Source organism: Portunus trituberculatus, chromosome 40 (genome assembly GCF_017591435.1).
Source record: "Portunus trituberculatus isolate SZX2019 chromosome 40, ASM1759143v1, whole genome shotgun sequence".
Classification (NCBI taxonomy): domain Eukaryota; kingdom Metazoa; phylum Arthropoda; class Malacostraca; order Decapoda; family Portunidae; genus Portunus; species Portunus trituberculatus.
This window is the reverse complement of record NC_059294.1, coordinates 26,855,312-26,874,956: the sequence shown is the minus strand read 5'-3', so window position 1 is coordinate 26,874,956 and position 19,645 is coordinate 26,855,312. Positions and strand designations below refer to the sequence as shown.

Here is a 19,645-nt window from a genome sequence, read left to right as displayed (position 1 = left end):
AATATAGAAACACATCATAGTGCTGAAGAGGTTAAGGGTATACTATAGTGGTTGCTGGCATGATTTTATGCGACAATGTAAGATATGCTGTTTTTACTTAAGACATTGTGCTAGTGACAGTTGAAATGTGGTGATGCATGTGTAATATTAACATAAAATTGTCTGCTTCTTCAGTGGTGCTTGAAGCCCAAGTAGCAGTGGCACCAGACCATCCTAGCACTGTTCCTGTGGTGGCCTTAGCACTGCGCTGGGAGGGGCTTCACCATGCTGATGACATTCCACAGCTAAGAGTGAGTGTCTCATGACTCTTATTCATTCATTTATTGATTTTTTGTTTTTCTTATGTTTTCTTTGTTTTTGTATTATCTTTCTCTTAACTTTGTCATAGTTTTCAGCCTTTTGTTTGCAATTAGAAATTGGTAATTATTTTTTCTTACACTTCTGTTTCCTATAATTCTTTGATAATTGCTTTTTTTCCCCTACTTCTAATATATAGTGATTTGTGAGGCTGGCAGTGCAGGTACGACAGGCGCTGAGGTTTATTGGGTTAAGCTTAATGAGCTGATTAAGAAGGAAGGTCATCTTGTGTCTCAAGCATACAATGTTGATGTAACTGGCTTATTTTGGCACTCTCTGCCTAATGATATTCAGGCAAGTAAGGATGAAGAAGTATTAAGAGGAAAGAAAATGATTAAGGAAAGGATTTCAGCACTTTGTTTTGCTAGCAATGGCAGTTTGCATTAACATAAGTTGGTGGTTGTTGGAAAATTAGCTTGCCCCTGTGCATTGAAAGATCAGAAACGTACTTTGTCAGTCCACTATTACTACTCCAAGAAAGCCTGGTTTAATGCTTCTATTTTCTCTGAATGCTCTTCTAAGCATTTTGTGTCAGAGGTATGAAGGTACCCAGAGAATGTGTTGAAGCTTCACCCTGATGATGTAAGAATCCCTGCTCCTTTTTTTTTATTATGCACCTGCCCATCCCAGTGCTGACAAGCTTGTAATTGCTGATGGCAGCCAGTAGACCAAGGCATCATCAGTGCATTTAAAAGAGGTTATCAGTGACACTATTTAACCCCTTCCCGGCAGCTGGACAGATGTATGTACTACCAGATAAAAAAATTGTCTATTTTAGACTGTCATCCATATGTCTACGTATAGTTTCCCTGCAAATGGGCATTCCAGATTGATATATATATGTAGACTCTGCTGCAAAACTGAACAAAAAGTTGCATCTATATATAGATTTTATGTTTGATTGGTGGTAATGTATGTCAGTATATTTTTATGAATGTTTGGAGGTAGTTAATCACTTCCAGTACTTGTGATCTAGATGTAATTTACTCTCACTTTTCTTCATATTTTCAAGTAATCTTTTTGTACCTACTCATTTTTTAGGCAATATTGCTGGTGTGTAATGCAGTTCTTTCTCTTTAACATGATAGACAAATAATAAAAGAAAGTAGAAAAAATAAAAAAAATTTCCGATATTAGCTAATCTTTGTAGCACATCCACCACTGACAAATTACAAGTGGTCACCAGCCTTGAGAGTTAATGTAAGCAAAGTCTGGATATTTCAAATGCCAAATAATAATTTATTTTTTGAATTTTGTTACTAGTAAAGAAAAGTCTGTATATATGATACATAGACCATGCTGTAACTTAGTGTGGTAAACTCAAAACAAATTTCTATATAGAAACAATCTGACAAAAAGTCCCAGTTTCAAAACATCTATTTATGGATCCTCCTCTGGTGAATTAGTTCTGAAAACTCCCCATTATGGCAATGTAGAATTTATTTCATAATTTTGATATCAAGAAAGTTGTAGACTTAATGTCAATATTACTGCAGTGAAATGTGTGGAGGAGGGTTCTCCTGAGGATTGAGACATAGTCAGAGATGAGTGACAATGAGCTCAGTGCAATGCATAAGAGAGTGAGTGTAATGACAGCTATGGACTTTCTGACTTCAGGTGGGCAAAACATTACCCATCAGTAGGTATGACATTGTCAGTGCTACAGTTATGGAAGATCTCATTAGAGATCTCATTGTAGTCTTGAGGTACATGTACATGTGACACACAGTTTCATAAAAGATTTTTGTATTTCTTTTTAAAAACTGAGGTATGGCTACTGACATTAAGCTTAAGAATTATGTATATTGTACAAGTATAAAGAAAGAATTAAGGAAAAATCATTATATTGAATATTATCGATAATATGAAGTGGAAATAGGTGGTGCTGCAGTTCCACAGTGTCTATACATGATCCGCCACTGAAACTGATAGCTCAAAACTTGAGAGGGGGTGTAGCTTATTCATAGCAATTTTCATTAATTTTCATAAGATAATAGAAATCATAGAGATGAGAGTGATAGAAGTGGATGAGTGTATGTGTCACTTCTTTCCCCTGGTTTGGGCATGTGTCTCACCAGGATGATCTCCACAGGCATGGTGCCCCAAACAAGCCAACATGCCACAGTTTAAGAGATGACTTGAACAATAATAAGTTATGTGATTTAAAATGCTGTGGAAAGTGTGTTGTAAGTAATGTTGGCTGGCACTGCTTTGGCTGTGGGCGAGATGTTCTTGTATCTGTAGTATTTGTCTTTGTGAAATGCCACCAGGCCTCATCTTTTTATTCTTTTCTTTTAAACTTTGGACCTTGAGGATTGTAGTTCCATTAATGTAGAGTAATGGTGTATTTTTGTGGCCATCACTGTGTTAGGATGGTATTGTTCATCATGTGGGTGGTTGTAAATGTAACTGTCCTGCAAGAAGTAATATTCTGTGGGAGTGAGTGGTTTTGTTTGTTGTTGTTTTGAGAGGGTGGTAACTCACAGAATATTACAATTCTCAGGTTTTTTTAGCTTTCCTTTCTAGAGTGTGGCTACCAATTATTGAGTAATTCTTGAATGTATCTTTTTCCTCTTAGCAAAGACTACTATTTCAAAATATGAAGAATTCTGTTTTCAAAACGGCACCAGTTCTTGAGGATTTTGGTTGAGATGCTGTCAAGTTTACTCTTTACAGTAGTTGTATAGCTGTGTCGTAATCTCGTACTGTACCACAAACTACTTAATTTTCAGTAGAATATGTATCCAGAATTTCTGATAATCAGATATGAAGCTAGTTTGCTAAAGATCAGATCAACAGACTTTTACCTGTTTATGTTTTTCTCTGGGAATGCAGCAAATGGAAAAAGAGATCAACGTACACTGGGACGAGCTGGTGTCTTGCCGTAGTGACCGTCTCCAGCTATTGCCACTGTTGCTGTATCGCCTGGCTGTGTGTCTGGATGTGTTCACCGAGGCTTCTAGTGCCCACAGTGATCCCAACAACCCAGGTTCACACTTTCACAAGGAAAAGATTTTCTTCAGACCCGCCAGGTAATGTGCAGAAATAATCTTGCATGCTGAGTCTGCTGGTCTATCACTGTTTGCTTATTCTTGTAACTTTACCTCAGTCTTTCATACAAAGAAAGTCTTGTTTTACTCAAGAATTGAATAGAATATTCTAAGAGCTTTTTTCAGAGGAATTCAGCACTATAGGTATGATAGAAAAAAGTCATCTGGAAGTCAGAAATGCTTTTATTGTTTACAGTATCATTGTGATCTGTGTTTACTCAAAATGAATGCAATGATTGTGTGATAGAGCTAGACTTTCTACCAGTGTGTAAAATGTTCATACTAAAGTACATTAGCACTGATGAAAAATAGTTTAAAGTTTCCCAAAGAAAACATACAGTTTTCTCTCAAAGTATCTTGGATGCTTTTGTATTCCTTACAAGAAACACTGACATTGTACTGCAGTGTTTCCCACCAGCCATAGAATTTATTTCAGCATTTCTTTCATAGTTAAAAACCATTGTATTATAACATGATCATGATGTATATTCTTTCTATTTTTCAATTTTTTTGTTTGTACATACATTTCTGTGAATCACTGCCAGCAAAAAACTCCCTCAACTTTCCCCTGCTTTATATAACACAGCTAATGTTCCTTTGCCATAAATCTCACACAGGAGATGAATAGAAATACCACATTGAATTTTTTGCAACTTTTTCTCTTTTTTCTTTTGTGTTAATGCGTTGAAAGATTTTTTTTAAATGTAACAATAAAGAAGTAAGATGAAACAGTGATTACTGTAGCTAGTAGAGGAAAGAGTCTTGATGCATTATGCTAGTGGTACAAATGAAGGGAAAGGATGTGTGAGAGGCTGTGAGGGAAATAAGGAAAGGGAAAGCTGCATGTTTTGATGGATGTGTTGTGGAGTGCTGAGTGAGGAATGTGTGCTGCCAGAAGACTGGATAAATGTATGTTTAGTCCCTCATATAAAGTCAAACGTGGAGACTGGAATCCTCTAATTATAAAGGTATCAGTTTTCAGGGTGCTTTGAAAGTAATCAGTGATGGAGATGGGTTGCTGAAAAGAGTGATTTGCTCTGTAAATAACTGGACATTTATAAGAGTAAGTTTGCTTCAGAGTTGTGTAATGTCATGTGGTTGTTCAACTTGTTTATTTGGTGTGTGGTAGAAGTATGTATATATGACGGTTTTTGGACAGGCCTAAGTTTGATCAGTGGGAAGGGAGGAAAGGGTGCAGGATCTGAGTCAGCTACTCTTTGTTGATGATACAGCTTTGGTTGTTGACTCAGAGGAATTTGAAGACTGATGGAGGAGTTTGGATGTTTTTGTAGAAGGAAGCTGAAAGTGAATGTAAGTAAAAGTAAAGTAATGACATGCTTTTGAGAGGTTGGTGGCGTAAGCATGAATGAAAGATTGGATGGAGAACAGCTGGAAGAAGTTGATTGTCTCAAATAGTTTGGATCAACATTAAGCGGACCATCCGGTTAGGTTTTAAAAAAATCTAAAGTAAAGAGGTACGTGGGTAATATTTTTTTGGACTGATAGATAACTATTACACAATGTTAGTTTAGTAGGTACAAGCGACTCAAAGCATAAATAACTGCATGAAAAAAATAAATAATAAATAAAAAAAAAAAACTTTTCCTCTAAACTTTGTCACCGGAGGGCAGATTTCAACTCTGCTGGTACATTTATGAAGTATGTGGTGTAACAAAACTTTACATCTCATAGAATTTTGAATTTTGATGGCCATTATTATTATTATTTTTTTATTTTATTTTTTATTTTTTTTCTGTATAAGAAAATAATTTTTTCCAAATTCTATGAAGTGGAAATGTAGCAGCTCCATTGAGTTTCAAAATGATACCTCAAAATTGAAAATCCGTTGAGAAATGTGGGAGAAGATACAATTTGAATGATAAAAAAGTGGAAACTGAGAAAAAGGCTAAAAACCCAGAAATGTCATTTTCGCCCTCTATGACCCTGTACATTTATTTGGGTTGGATATTTCCTGCTCATGCACCACCATATGCATCATATATCCTTTTTAGGCATGTTTAGAATATTCTGTAAGACTCTTATGGCACTTGGCCGTCCCTACAATGACTGTAGGTATTAGTTGCTTGAAGGCAAGGGTGTCTCCCATCCATGCATGGTCGGTGTAATTTGTAATTTCCCCTTGCACTGTTTGTTTAGACATTGTAAGGCAAAAAAAAAAACAGATAAAATAGGCTGGATTGTGGCTTGCAAGGTGTGAAACAACGGGCGAGATACTCAATACATCCTCCTCCCATCGCAGTCACATGGACACTGAAATGGAAGGGGAGAGGGTGTGTTCCTGTGTACACCATAGTACTGAGTTGCCAGCGCCCACCTTTCCTTAACAAAGAAACCACTTTTCGTGGCTTTTTCCATGCTTGTTATCATCATTTATGGTACAGAGAGTTGGAGGGGGGAAGCCCCGAGCTGTTGTGGGCATGACAGGGGCCCTTTATAGTTTAAATACCCCACGGGTATTTTAGTGTATTTCCCCAAAATACTCCATCACTATGTTACCATATGTTCAGGAATGCTCTGGTGGTGTTTTGGGGATTTTCAATATTTTTCAGATTTTTCATTACCATGGCCACCGAACGGTCCCCTTAACAGTGGACAGAAGAGTTGAGACAGGTGAAATTGAAGGATGAAGGAAGCAGGAAAAGTACTTGCTCGACCGAAAAGTGATCCTTGAACACAGGAAACTGGCTAGGAGTGTAAAGAGGGGTCATATCAGGGAATAAGGATACCCACTGTGCTGTATGGTGCTGACACATGAAACATGGGTGTAGCAGAGAAGAAATGGTTAGATGTAATGGAAAGAAAGTCCCGTTCACGTCCATGACATCACAGATAGCGAGCTAGATGAGAACAGAGAGAGAGAGAAAGAAAAGAAATTACATTTGAAAATATAATGAACACATTGAAGTACAGATCAGATGTATATGTAGATGCATATTCCTCTCAGTTTAACCTAAAAACTCAGATTTATTGGATTCTGACATAAAAACTTTAAGACTCAAAAGGTTAACCCAAGATCTTGTTTAACCACCACTACCACACCACCCACAATTTTGCTCCCTCCCTCTCACCTTCACTCACTCCCCTGCTACTGAAAGCAGTGACAATGTTTTGCCTCATCTACTGACTTGTATAATTAAAATGCCTCATATTGCTACCAACATACGGTGGTACTTTGACATACAAATTTAATTTGTTCCATGACAATCATTGTATATCAAAAAAATCGTATATCAAATAAATTTTTCCCATAGCAAATAATGGAAATGGAATTAATTCGTTCTTGTGATATGAATTTCCCCCCCCAAATAAAAAACAATTAACATGCTTTAAACACCAACCAAATATAGATTTAATATAAGTTAAATACAATGTTTATTGTATGCATGATATAAATGAACTACCGTTATATTGGCCAAAATAACAACTTAACCCAAAACTCGGGACACATCGATAGACATTCATCACGCAAATCTAGGGGCATGTCGATAGACGTTTAGACTTTTTATGGCTATATTTTGGCTATTTTCTTCCCGTTTTCTTTGCTTGTGAGCTGACAACACTCATCAGGAGTAAACATATGCTCTATGTCACTGTGTCACCAAAGATGGATGGTGGGAGAGAGAGTGATCTCACTGTGTCTGATTCTGCCACCTCTCCCATGCACCTTACTTCTATACCTTGGTATCTCTCGCCATGTTATGGGGAGACAACTTTTGAATGAGTGGTATCAGAACAGGCAACAGTAGAAAAAGAGAGAGAGAGAGAGAGAGGATACAAGGGGCCTGTTTTCTAACGCTTTAGCCAAGGCCGCTGAACCTGATGGGACGCAAGGCCACGTAAACTGATGATACTACCTCATTCAGCCTGTGATATTTTGGTAGCCATAGCATCTAGAGACTTCTTGTTTTTTGCATTGCGAAGAGGAAGAGTTGCTTGTGGGCAGAACACCATTTCTACTGACTCGTTTATTGAATTTTTAAATGTTATCAGTATGTGAATAGTACAGGCTATTTTGTGTGTTTCTTGCCAAACTTTTACTTTTGGGACTCATGATCTTGAGTTCACAAAACTTAAGAAAAAATACACACTGCCGAGGAGCACAGACATACATGCACAAAAGATGAACAACGATAAACAACACAGGCTGAATGTTCAGATGGACATGGGTAGCCAAGCGATCACTGTGCCACCTACCAATGGGTATTCGTATCTTAAAAATACCTTTGTACTATTTCAATGCACAAATTATATGAAATTTTTCGTTATATATCAAAAACTCGTATCTCGAGGTATTATTGTATATTCATTTACTTGCAATGTAAATGACACAACATTTTTTCTGAGAACAGATTAATCAATTTTCCCATTCATTTCAATGGGAAATAAAGATCTGGCTTGCATCCATTCGGGTTACACCATGAGGCATGGAATGGATTGAGGACATATTCTTGGATACCACTTTACAATAAATATTGTTGGAACATTAAAGTGTGGGAGATTCAATTCTGACAATGGTATTTTTCTGAAAAGTAAATTAAACTACAAGTAATGTGTCATGCATGACAATAAACAAGTTTTATAACTTTGGATTTTTTTAATGATGTGTAAATTTTTGCTACATTGTGTAATTTCTGAGATATGAGAGTGAAGAAAGACTTTCAGATAAAAGTTTCCTGATGGAAGGAATATGTATCATTCATTTGCTCTGATAATTAATTTCACTATAGTCAGGTTATTCATTCCAGCATATGATAATCATTTGTACAAACACTGTTGAAAAAACCTAATTTCTCTTATCATTGAGACTTGCTGGTAGTTTTATTGCTGTCTATGCCTCCTCTTGTATAGTATATATAGAGAGTTGAAGAATAGGAGTAACTGATTCTTTTATCCTTATTTCAGAGGTCCAGACCGAGCATTTCCATTCAAGTATCACCCAAAACTTGGAGTGTTCTCTCAACGATAGAGGCACAAGCTTCTGTCAAGCTCAACATTTACCTAACAACTAGATTCATTAATCTTGTATGCAGTTTAACACCAGAAGAGTTTTTAATGTATTTCCTTTCAGTGAATAATATTGGCTCTAAATGAAAATTAATTAAGCTTTTTTGTCTGACCATATTAATTTAAAGCATATTCTTTCAATGTTGTTCCATGAAACAAGCTGCAACTAGTAAGTTCTCACAGTCCTTCTCCATGTTCAGTTTTGGCTGCTCAGTGCCTTTTTATTCCTTTCATCCTTTCTTTTTATGTATACAATCACTTTTCATCACTTATTCTAAGACATACCACATCTTAGGCCGTCTCTCACTTTACTTCATCTACGACAGTAATATCTCAGCCTCATTTTTATTTTATTTCTCATACTTATGAAATATGTTTGGGGATAGACAAAAGAGAGTGCAAAGAGAAATGTTTGAAGATATATGAAACATTGAAAGAAACTTAAGCAAATGCAAGGGAAGTATTTTGAAATATTCAAAAATATTTTAGAAGTTGGTAATGAAGCTCAAGAGTAGAACTCATGGGAAGTGCATGATGGATAGCCAAGATCAAGAGAGTTAAAGAGACTAAGAGGGCACATGATGAAATGCTAGAAAAATGTGTTACTGGAAATTAAAATGAGAGAAAAACAAATATGGACAGTAAAAGTATAATGAAAATTTATGAAAAAAACTTGGAAGAAGAATTAACCCCTTCAACATGATGACATGTATTTTGCATCATCGGGGCACTCGTGACATATCCGATGACGCGCATGTTGCGTCAAGGCTGCTTTCTGCTAAGATGGTGTGTTTTCTTTCCCGGATACTGTATGAGATCTCTTAGAATGTAGGTCGTATATGATACAATGGCATACTTGACTGTCATCAGTATTACAAAGATGTATGACTCTCTTATATCAGATAAGTACTGATCTGCCATGCTGGAAATAACTATCTTATTATTATTATTTTTTTTTTTATTTATTTATTTTTTTGGTACCAATAGATTAGATTAACCCTTATGTTCCGGCAATCGTATATGAATGATTGCATCAGTGCGTCCGTAGCGACGGCGATCGTTCCCGTAATCAAGAATTTTCGCACCTCATGTTTGAGCTCCACACGGTTTCTCGAGTCAGATGGCGAGTGGAAGTATCTGGCTTCTTTTTCCACCTGTAGTGTTGCCACTAGCTCTGTATATTTAGGGATAACGAAGCTATTTTCCCATTCTGAGGGCGACACTTGGCAACCCCAGCGACCCGCCGTGTCAAAAGCACCCTGATAAGAGCGAAGGGACGTCTCAGTTCATAACTCACTATGGAACAAGACAGATAATTTTTATTTAGCAATGCTTCTGAGCCTGACTACAGTGACAGTGATTATGAGGAAGAAACCGAAGAAAGCGAAGACAGCAGTAGTGAAGACTCGGAAAATGATTCAGAGGATCCACCTGTTTTCTCAGAACAGAGAGAAGACAGAGATAGTGGTGATGGAGAACAGACTCCAAACATCGTATTGAGAACCCAGAGTGGCTCACGGAGACGCAGGCGTGCCTCTCGTGTTCTGGGAAGACGATCAAGGGGCATGTGTGTGAGAGAGAGAGAGAGAGAGATGAGAGACATGTTATTTGCTTGAAAGAGAGAGAAGATGAAAGATACCTACATGTTATTTGCTTGAAACTTGATATGAAAAGGGTCTCTCTCTCTCTCTCTCTCTCTCTCTCTCTCTCTCTCTCTCTCTCTCTCTCTCTCTCTCTCTCTCTCTCTCTCTCATCGCTCAGCGGGCGGAGGAGGAATCCTTGATAAGGCAATAACTAAACTTTCAGAGGTCACATCGAGCTAGAAAGTACATCATTGTATTCAGAATAACAAAGAGAAAATAATTATTAGTATTCAAACAGTCTTCTGACAATTTCTAGGTTTACCATTTTTACCCGTCATGGGATATTGGAAAATAGTTTAATCACTGGAACATAAGGGTTAAGTTATCTTCAAAATTCATGTTTTTTCTTGTTTGTCATCTTTGGAAAATGGCCTTGAAAAGGTAGACTATAATTTTTGTTCTCTAAAATTTGCGTTGGTTTATTTCTTATTGTACGCACCTATCATGAAAAATTAATTACCATCATCATTATTTCCATAGAGAGAGAGAGAGAGAGAGAGAGAGAGAGAGAGAGAGAGAGAGAGAGCTGCCTCTGAGTCGGGTATCTCCCGACCCCCACTCAGCCTAGATATGGTGCCAGGAGCTGATTTTTTGTTGTCCTTAGTGAAAAGGTTAAGAGGAAAGTAGTTGATGAAAACTTTGGTATGAAGCTAAGTGGAAAACAAAAACAAATAAGTTGTTTTGCAATAAAGTGAGAAGAAAGGGAAATAAGAGTGTGGGAGTGGGATGATGAAGAAAAAGATGGGCATGTTTGTAGGAATAGATTAAGGAAGATGTTGAAGGTATCTGAGGGAAAGTATTTTCATCACTAATATTATTGAGAAGATGATAGAAACAGTAACATCAAGCATGGATATGCACGTGTAATACAGTGCACCCTCGGAACACAAACACAACATGTTCCAGAAAGCTGTTCAAGGACCGAATTGGTCAAGATCCAAAACTTTTCCCCATAGGAAATAATGTAAATAATTTTAGTCCGTTCCAAGACTTCTGATTCTTACGTAAATAATAAATATTGAACCAAAATCGGTATTATTTATCTTTTGGTGGGAAGTTTATTATTATAGTGCTTGTAGATGGTGGTGAGGGAGTTACACATAAAGTGAATCACTTACAGCCATGGGGAGGACAATGTTGTAAACAAACCTCTCACTTGACTCTGCATCCTCTGTTCTCCTCTCTCTTCCCCTTGCCTACTTAAAACTTAATTTCCTCTATGGAGAATGTCTACAGCATCTAGTACAAAGTTGTCAACAAGTTCTTCTGCAATGAATATAATGGTCAGTTTCCTGTGGGCAGCCATTTTTGTACACTCCAGCTGGTTGAATGTCCCAAGTAAAGAGGGACAAGTTGCAAAGGGTTACATCCCAAGGAACCTACCCCAGAGATGAACAGGGCATAACAGACCTTGCAGTCCCAGTTAGTGTTGGCTCCAGCAATGGAGTCTGCTTAAACACAAAAAAAATCCTTTGGCAACATTGGTTGTTTTCATAGCATTAGCATCTTTGTTTTTAATTATGATACTAATGGTCAACTTAGCCACAGTGACTACTCCCAATCATAACAGAGATGCACAACTGATGCTTCTTCACCTTGGTTGGCCAGCGTCAACTGGTCGAGGTCTGATTTTTGATCGACCTCCATGATATAATATATTGAATTTTTTGGTTGAAGTCCAAATTGTATGAGGTCTGCATACTTACTGTATGCAGAACAGGTTGTCATACAGAAAAATTGGAAGGAGGTACAGTTGAAACTGAAGACTAGATTAAAGTATGACAGGCACAGGTATTGATGGTTTAAATGTAGAAATGTTAAAATATGGAAAGGAAGTTACAATTTATTCAATTCAAATGTACTAAGTTATGGAGGCTAAGGTAAGCAGTATAGATGAGTTTTTATATGTTAGAGGGGAAAGCTGGCCAAGAGCAATATAAAAGAAAAAAAAAAAAAGCACACTTATTCACCAGCCACCTTGCAGGTCCACGAGAGTTAACCAAAGAAAGGGATAAATGTCTTAAAACTTTCTTAAATGAAGTGAAGTTGGAATACAGAAACAGGTTGGGAGTTCCAGAGTTTACCAGAGTAAGGTAAGAATGACTGAGAGTACTGGTTAACTCTTGCATCAGAAATGTGGACAGAGTAGGGACGAGAAGAAGAAAGCATTGTGCAGCAAGGCTACAGATTAAGGAAAGGTATGCAGTTAGCAAGATCAGAAGACCAGTTAGCATGAAGATAGCAGCAGAAGATAGTAAGAGATGCAACATTTCACTGTGAGAAAGAGGCTGAAGACAGTCAGTCAGAGGAGAGGAGTTGAGAGAACGAAAGGCTTTTGATTCCATCATTCCACCCTTTATGATAAAACTGTGTGAGTGGAACTCCCTATACATGTAAAGAATACTCCATACATGGGCAGATTAAGTCCATGTGCAGAGTTAGCACTTGGGGGATGAGAAAAACTGGTGGAAGGACCTCAGAATGCCTGACTTCATAGAAGCTGTTTTAGCAAGAGATGAGATGTGAAATTTCCAGTTAAGATTATGAGTAAAGGACAGACTGAAGATATTCAGTGTAGAAAAGGGGAACAGTTGAGTATCACTGAAGAGGTGGTAATTGTCTGGAAGGTTGTGTCGAATTGATAAATGGAGGAATTTATTTTTTGAAAAGTGAACACTACTAAATTTTCTCTGCCCCAATAAGAAATTTTAGAAAGATCAGAAGTCAGGCAGCCTGTGGTGCCCCTGTGTGATTTATTAACTTCCTAAAGTGTTGATCATCTCTGAAAAGATGTGAAATAGTGTAAGGTGGTGTCATCTATGTAGGAATGGATAGGGCAAGAAGTTTGCCTTATTGGGGTTTAGGCTAGTTAGGGCATGGAAAACATTACAAAAAATTTAAATCAAAGGCATGAAATAGTCAGAGGAAGGAAGAAAGGGAGAGAAAAGCTCAGAAACATCCAAGGTAGAATTCTCAGCAAATGTTTGAGGAATGTGTTCAGCTTTAGAGACGTGATGACAATGGTGCCATCAGGATGAAAAAAGGAGGGAAAGATAAAGTAAAATTCTTGATATGTTTTTGCCCAGATGCCAGAAGTGTCAAGTTTGAGGAGAGTTGGATTTCAAAAGATTTTGACATTTTCTATTAATGAAGGATTGTTTGGCAAGTTCAAGAACAGAGGTAGTAAACACCTGCCAAACCAGTAATTTACCCCCAGCGAGTTCTAATAGCACTAGTTTTAATTTTGACCAATCCTGATCTGACCAATTCTGGTCTGGATCATTTCAGAGGGTGTTTTGAACTTGACATTAAGGGAGGAAGAAAATATTTAGGCACGTACAAGATTACAGTAAACTATAACAACCTCAAAGATAAGAATTAAGTGACAATCAAGATGTGATGAATCATCTTAATTCAGACCAACAGATAACAGAGAGTAGCAGCAGATTACAAGAAAAGATAACCGAGATAGCTATCACAAAGTAAATAAATAAGAATATTGGAAGCAACAAGTCACTGAAGGCACATGAACGAGAGACAATTGAAGATATGAAACAAGGTTACGTGTTTCAAAAGCCATTACATTAAAATGAGGTTGTTGGGTCTTTGTTTGAAAGGAATTATACTAACTTAACGAGAGACTGATCTGTAATTGGCCAAGATTGTAATACGTATTTAACGCAAAATTTCTGGCGTTTTGTTGAGTTAAATGTCAACATAAAAAACTTGAAAAAAAAATTCAAATTCTTATCAATTTAGATTGAGGTGTGAGGTTCAATCATTGCATATCAGGGAATGAATGACTCTGCAGTAAAAGCCATCAATCTAGTGAGGGATTCAACATAAGTTATGCTATCTTACACTGGAAATGTTTCTAATAATAAATCATCAAAACTTATTTGTCATGTAAAGATTTGACTGTGTAGATTGTGCAAAAATAAATAAATAATAGAAAAATAAGGCAGTGCCATCCAGTGCCAGTCGAATACGTAACCAGCCAAAGAGGACACGAAGTAGGCAGAGGCCCAAGGAATATACAAGAATATAGAATCCTTACAGAGGCCCAACCCAGGCAAGTGACTCTCACAACATACATCTTGCATGTTAATATCTAGCAAAATAACAAGACACAGCATCTGTTTATTGGGTATTTCTCAACTTATAATAACTTGTACTATGAAATCCAGAAGTAGGTATATACCTTAACTCATAAAACACTGTGTGTGTATGTGTGTGTGTGTGTGTGTGTGTTTGTGTGTGTGTGTGTGTGTGTGTGTATGTATATATATATATATATATATATATATATATATATATATATATATATATATATATATATATATATATATATATATATATATATATATATATATATATATATATATATATATATATATATATATATATATATATATATATATATATATATATATATATATATATATATATATATATATATATATATATATATATATATATATATATATATATATATATATATATATATATATATATATATATATATATATATATATATATATATATATATATATATATATATATATATATATATATATATATATATATATATATATATATATATATATATATATATATATATATATATATATATATATATATATATATATATATATATATATATATATATATATATATATATATATATATATATATATATATATATATATATATATATATATATATATATATATATATATATATATATATATATATATATATATATATATATATATATATATATATATCTATATATATATCTATCTATCTATCTATCTATCTATCTATCTATCTATCTATCTATCTATCTATCTATATCTATCTATCTATCTATCTATCTATCTATCTATCTATCTATCTATATATATATATATATATATATATATATATATATATATATATATATATATATATATATATATATATATATATATATAATATATAATTTTGTTATGGCTTAAGTGAGGCTTGAATGGCTGCTAGTGACTGTGGACTGGAGGCAAGCAGAGCATTTAGCAGATGACCTGCCTGTGTCAGGTGTTGATTTCCTTTTGGGCAATGATTTGGTAGGTGGGAGAGTTTGGATGCAGCAATATAGCTAACAGTGTGCCCAAGGAGAGTTCTGTCTTTCAGAGAAGCTTTGTCCCATTGCTTGCTAAGGAAGAAGTGAGGGCCAGTCAGGAAGCAGAGGTTAGAACTTTGAGGTGGTAGTAGTACTGAGTGTAGCAGGCTGAGAGAGGATGACAAAGGTGTGAAGCTCCAGAGTGTTGTGCCATCCGCAGGTAAGGAGTCACAGGTGCAGATGCCAGACAGCAATTAGTGGTCTGGGAGGTGGTTATTTTGGAGTCAGGGTGACCTGACCAGAAGCATGTGCCGTGTTTTTGGTAGCAGAGTGTGGCCACGGTAGCTGGTTTCATTAACTGTGTGGGTTAGATTGGCAAGCCTCTTGTTTGAGGTTCCTTTCTCTCGTGTTATGGCTGCTATTGGTGCCCCTAGTTTGTGGATTGTGAGATATACTGATAGCCCGAGTCCTCTATCCTGAGGCTGTTGTGATGATGTTAGTAAGATCATTACAATGCAAAGGCATGATTCAGCCTTGCATCATCACTTTGCTGCAAAATGGTATACATAAAACTGAACTACATAATTATACACACTGGCAAGAGGTAAAACAATTTATTGTAACTGTCACATCTGAACACGCCGTTGTCATGACACTATCATAAACAAGTGTCATTTGGGTTGTCTCCACCAGTTTATATCATCTTCAAAACTGCCAATCCTGTACAAGGGGCCTTATCCATCCATATATAGAGTACTCTGCACGTATGAGAGATTCCACCCACGCTATTTTATTAGATAGGGTGGAATCAAAAGCTATTCATCTTATTAATTCCTCTTCTCTGACTGACTGTCTTCAGCCTCTTTCTCACCTATCTGAAGGAAGGCAGTAGACACGTACTGAAATGATAATTTACTACCAGCAAGGTCAAATAGTACTATTTCTGATCTGGACTACTTCTGGTCTGCCTAATTCTAGTCTGGATCAGTTCAGGGGTGCTGTGAACTTACCATCAAAGCTACTTGCGAACTCGCTGAACATTCCCCTTTTAGTCTCACAACTCATGAGGGCAGTCAAAGCCTGCCATCTAAAGACAACCTTCCTCCTTCACACAAAGCTACATGTACTTACTACACACACTCTTCTCTTAAAATTAAAAGATCGTGACTCCAAAACCAGCCTCGGAATCTTATTCTGGGGTGAGGACCATAAATGTCCCCAGGCCAGACTGCTCTCTCAGTATCGATCATGAATGTCTTCCCACCACCCTTAACTTTTTCTTCATTAACTTCTGCAACATTCACGATCTTAGATTTAAGTTTCAATCTGCAGAACACCACTTCTCTTCTACTAAACCTCATTTATTTTTCCTCACCAAAACATGTCTGTGGCAACTGACAGTAAACCCATTTTCTCTTCCCTCGTACTCTCTCTATCCTCATTTTTGTTCCAAATTTGGATGTTACATCTATGTGTGCAACAACTTGCTCTCGTCCCCACATTCTTGAATCTTCTGAGTTTTGCACCATTTGGCTTTGACTCAGTAGTCACTCTAACTAAATTTATCTGTGCTGTCTATCTCTCCCCTAACTCCTCTGAGTAAAAAAGAAATCTTTGACTACTTATCTTCTAGTGGAACACATTTTGCCTTTCTATCCTTTTGCAGAAATCTCCACCCTTGGAGATTTCAGTGTTCACCACCAGCTTTGGCTTTCCTCTCACTTCACTCACCATCCAGCAGGTGAATTAACCATCAACTTTGCTATCCTCCTGGTGTAACACCCTACTCGTATTCCAGATCGTCTTAGAGATACACCCAACATTCTTGACTTTTTCCTTACCTCTGATGCTTATGCTTATGCTGTTACCCTCTCTTCTCCGTTGGACTCTTCCGATCACAATCTCATTTCGGTATATTTTCCTATTTCTCCAATCCCTCCTCAGGATCCCACAAAGTGGAGGTGCCTCTGGCTTTTTGCCTTTGCCAGTTTGGGGGACCTAATGAGGTATTATGCTGATTTTCCCGTGAGTGATTACAGTTTCTGTGTCAAAGACCCATTTCTGTGTGCTGAACACAGAACAGAGATGATAGCGTCTGGTAGGGAGGCGCATATTCCTCACTCTTTTTCTCAACCTAAGCCTTCTAAACCTTGGTTTAACTCAGCCTGTTATCGTGCTATACATGATAGAGAGGTTGCCCACAAAAGGTACTTGAGCCATCCATCACTAGAATCTCATTCACTTTATATTTCTGGTCAAAATCATGCCAAATTTGTTCTTCAACTTGCCAAACACTCCATTATAAAAAGAAAATGTCATACTTTTTCCAACTCAAACTCCCCTTGAGACTTGTGGCATCTGGCCAAAAACATCTCCAATAATTTTACTTCTTCATCTTTCCTTCTTTTATTTCATCCTGATGGCACCACTGCCATCTCATCTGTCTCTAAAGCTGAGCTTTTCTCTCAAACCCTTGTTAAAAACTACACCTTGGATGATTCGCAGCTTGTTCCTCCCTCTCCTCCTCCCTCTGACTATTTCATGTCTTCAATCAAAATTTTTCGTAATGATGTTTCCCATGCCCTCTCTAGCCTAAACCCATAGAAGGTTTATGGACCTGATGGGGTCCCTCTTGTCATTCTCAAAAACTGGTTCTGTGCTTTCACCTTGCCTGGCCAAACTCTTCAAACTATGCCTATCGACTTCTACCTTTCATTTTTTGCAAGAAATTTGCCTACACTCAGCCTGTTCCTAAAAAGGGTGACTGTTTTAAACCCACAAACTACTGCCTTATAGCTTTAATCTCTTGCTTGTCTAAAGTTTTTTAGTCCATCCTGAATAGGAAGTTTCTTAAATATCTATCAATTCACAATCTCAGATGTGATCGCCAGTATGGCTTCCATCAAGGTTGCTCTACTGGTGATCTGGCTTTCCTTACTGAGTCTTGGTCATCCTCTTATAGAGATTTCGATGAAACTTTTCTGTTGTGTTTGACATATCAAAAGTTTTTGACAGAATCTTGCACAAAGCTTTGATCTCAAAGCTGCCCTCCTACAGTTTTTATCCTTCTTTCTGTAACTTTATCTTAAGTTTCCTTTCCAACCATTCTATTGGTGCTGTGGTAGACGGCCACTGTTCTTCTCCTAAATCTATTAACAGTGGTGTTCCTCATGGTTCTGTCCTTTCACTCACCCTCCTTCTATTATTCATTAATGACCTTCTTAACCAAATTTCTTGTCCTATCCACACCTACACTGATGACCAACCATTCAGGAAATCATCAGATCATGCAGGGACGTCACACAACGTCTGACTTCTGATCCTTCTAAGATTCCTAATTGGGACAGAGGAAATTTAGTGGTGTTCACTGCCTCAAAAGCTCTATTCCTCCATCTAATAACTCAACATAATCTTCCAGACAACTATCATTTCCTATTCAGCGACACTCAACTGTCTTTCTCTTCTATACTGAATATCCTTGATCTGTCCTTTACTCATAATCTAAACCAGAAACTTCACATCTCATCTCTTGCTAAAACAGCTTCTATGAAGTTAGGCATTCTAAGGCGTCTCCAGCAGTTTTTTTTGCCCTTCCAATTGCTGACTCTATACCGGGGGCTTATCCATTCTTGTATGGAGTACTCTTCGCATGTTCTCTTCACACAGTTTTAATATGAAGGGTAGAATCAAAAACTTTTCGTCTCGTTAACTCCCCTCCTCTGACTTACTGTCTTCAGCCTCTTTCTCACCACCAGAATGTTGCATCTCTTGCTATTTTTAATCATTGTTTTCATGCTAACTGCTCTTCTGATCTTGCTAACTACATGCCTCCCCTCTTCCTGTGGCCTTGCTGCACAAGGCTCTCATAATCTTCCTTCCACCCCTATTCTATCCAGCTCCTTAAAGCAAGAGTTAACCAGTACTCTCAATTTTTCAAACCTTGGTAAAGTCTGTAACTCCCTGCCTGTTTCTGTATTGCCAACTTCCTATGACTTGACATAATTTAAGAGGAAGGTTTCAAGACATTTCTTGTCTTTTGGCTAACTGCATCAGACCTAGGAGGCCAGCAACTAAATGGGCCTTTTTTTGTTGTTCCTGTTATCTTTTGCCTCTTTCCCTCTTACATGAAAAAGTCTTCTACACTCTTCTGATTTTAATAACTGCATGCTTACTCTCTTCTCGGCCTCGCTGCACAGGATTTTACTCTTTTTCTCACCTTTATTCTGTCCACCTCTTATGCAGGAGTCAACCACTACTTTTATTCACCTATGCCACTTTTTTTTTTATTTATACTATGGGCTTTTTACGGGAATTTATGGGCTAAAGGGAATACTTTTTGTGGCACCACCTATCTCAAAGCCCACCCGCTAGGAAACCGTTGCCCCGAGTGAGGAAGCCCAACCTACACTCGGACCGTAGACGGGATTCGAACCCGTGCGCTTGGAGACCCCTCGGACCTCAAAGCACGC

The 19,645-nt window shown here is 37.1% G+C and overlaps 1 protein-coding gene across 10 annotated transcripts in view; it reads left to right on the top strand.

The window, feature by feature from the left end:
• The window catches only part of LOC123516033 (THO complex subunit 5 homolog), a 72,397-nt gene extending 63,871 nt beyond the window's left edge, over positions 1-8,526 (top strand). For all 10 annotated transcript variants that reach the window (XM_045275031.1, XM_045275038.1, XM_045275036.1 and 7 more), the window contains 3 exons: positions 175-290; positions 3,193-3,389; positions 8,331-8,526. In XM_045275031.1, the coding sequence (XP_045130966.1) occupies positions 175-290; positions 3,193-3,389; positions 8,331-8,394 (377 nt within the window). In that variant the 3' untranslated portion in view covers positions 8,395-8,526. The remainder of the gene's footprint in view (positions 1-174; positions 291-3,192; positions 3,390-8,330) is intronic.
• The last annotated feature ends 11,119 nt before the right edge of the window (positions 8,527-19,645 follow it).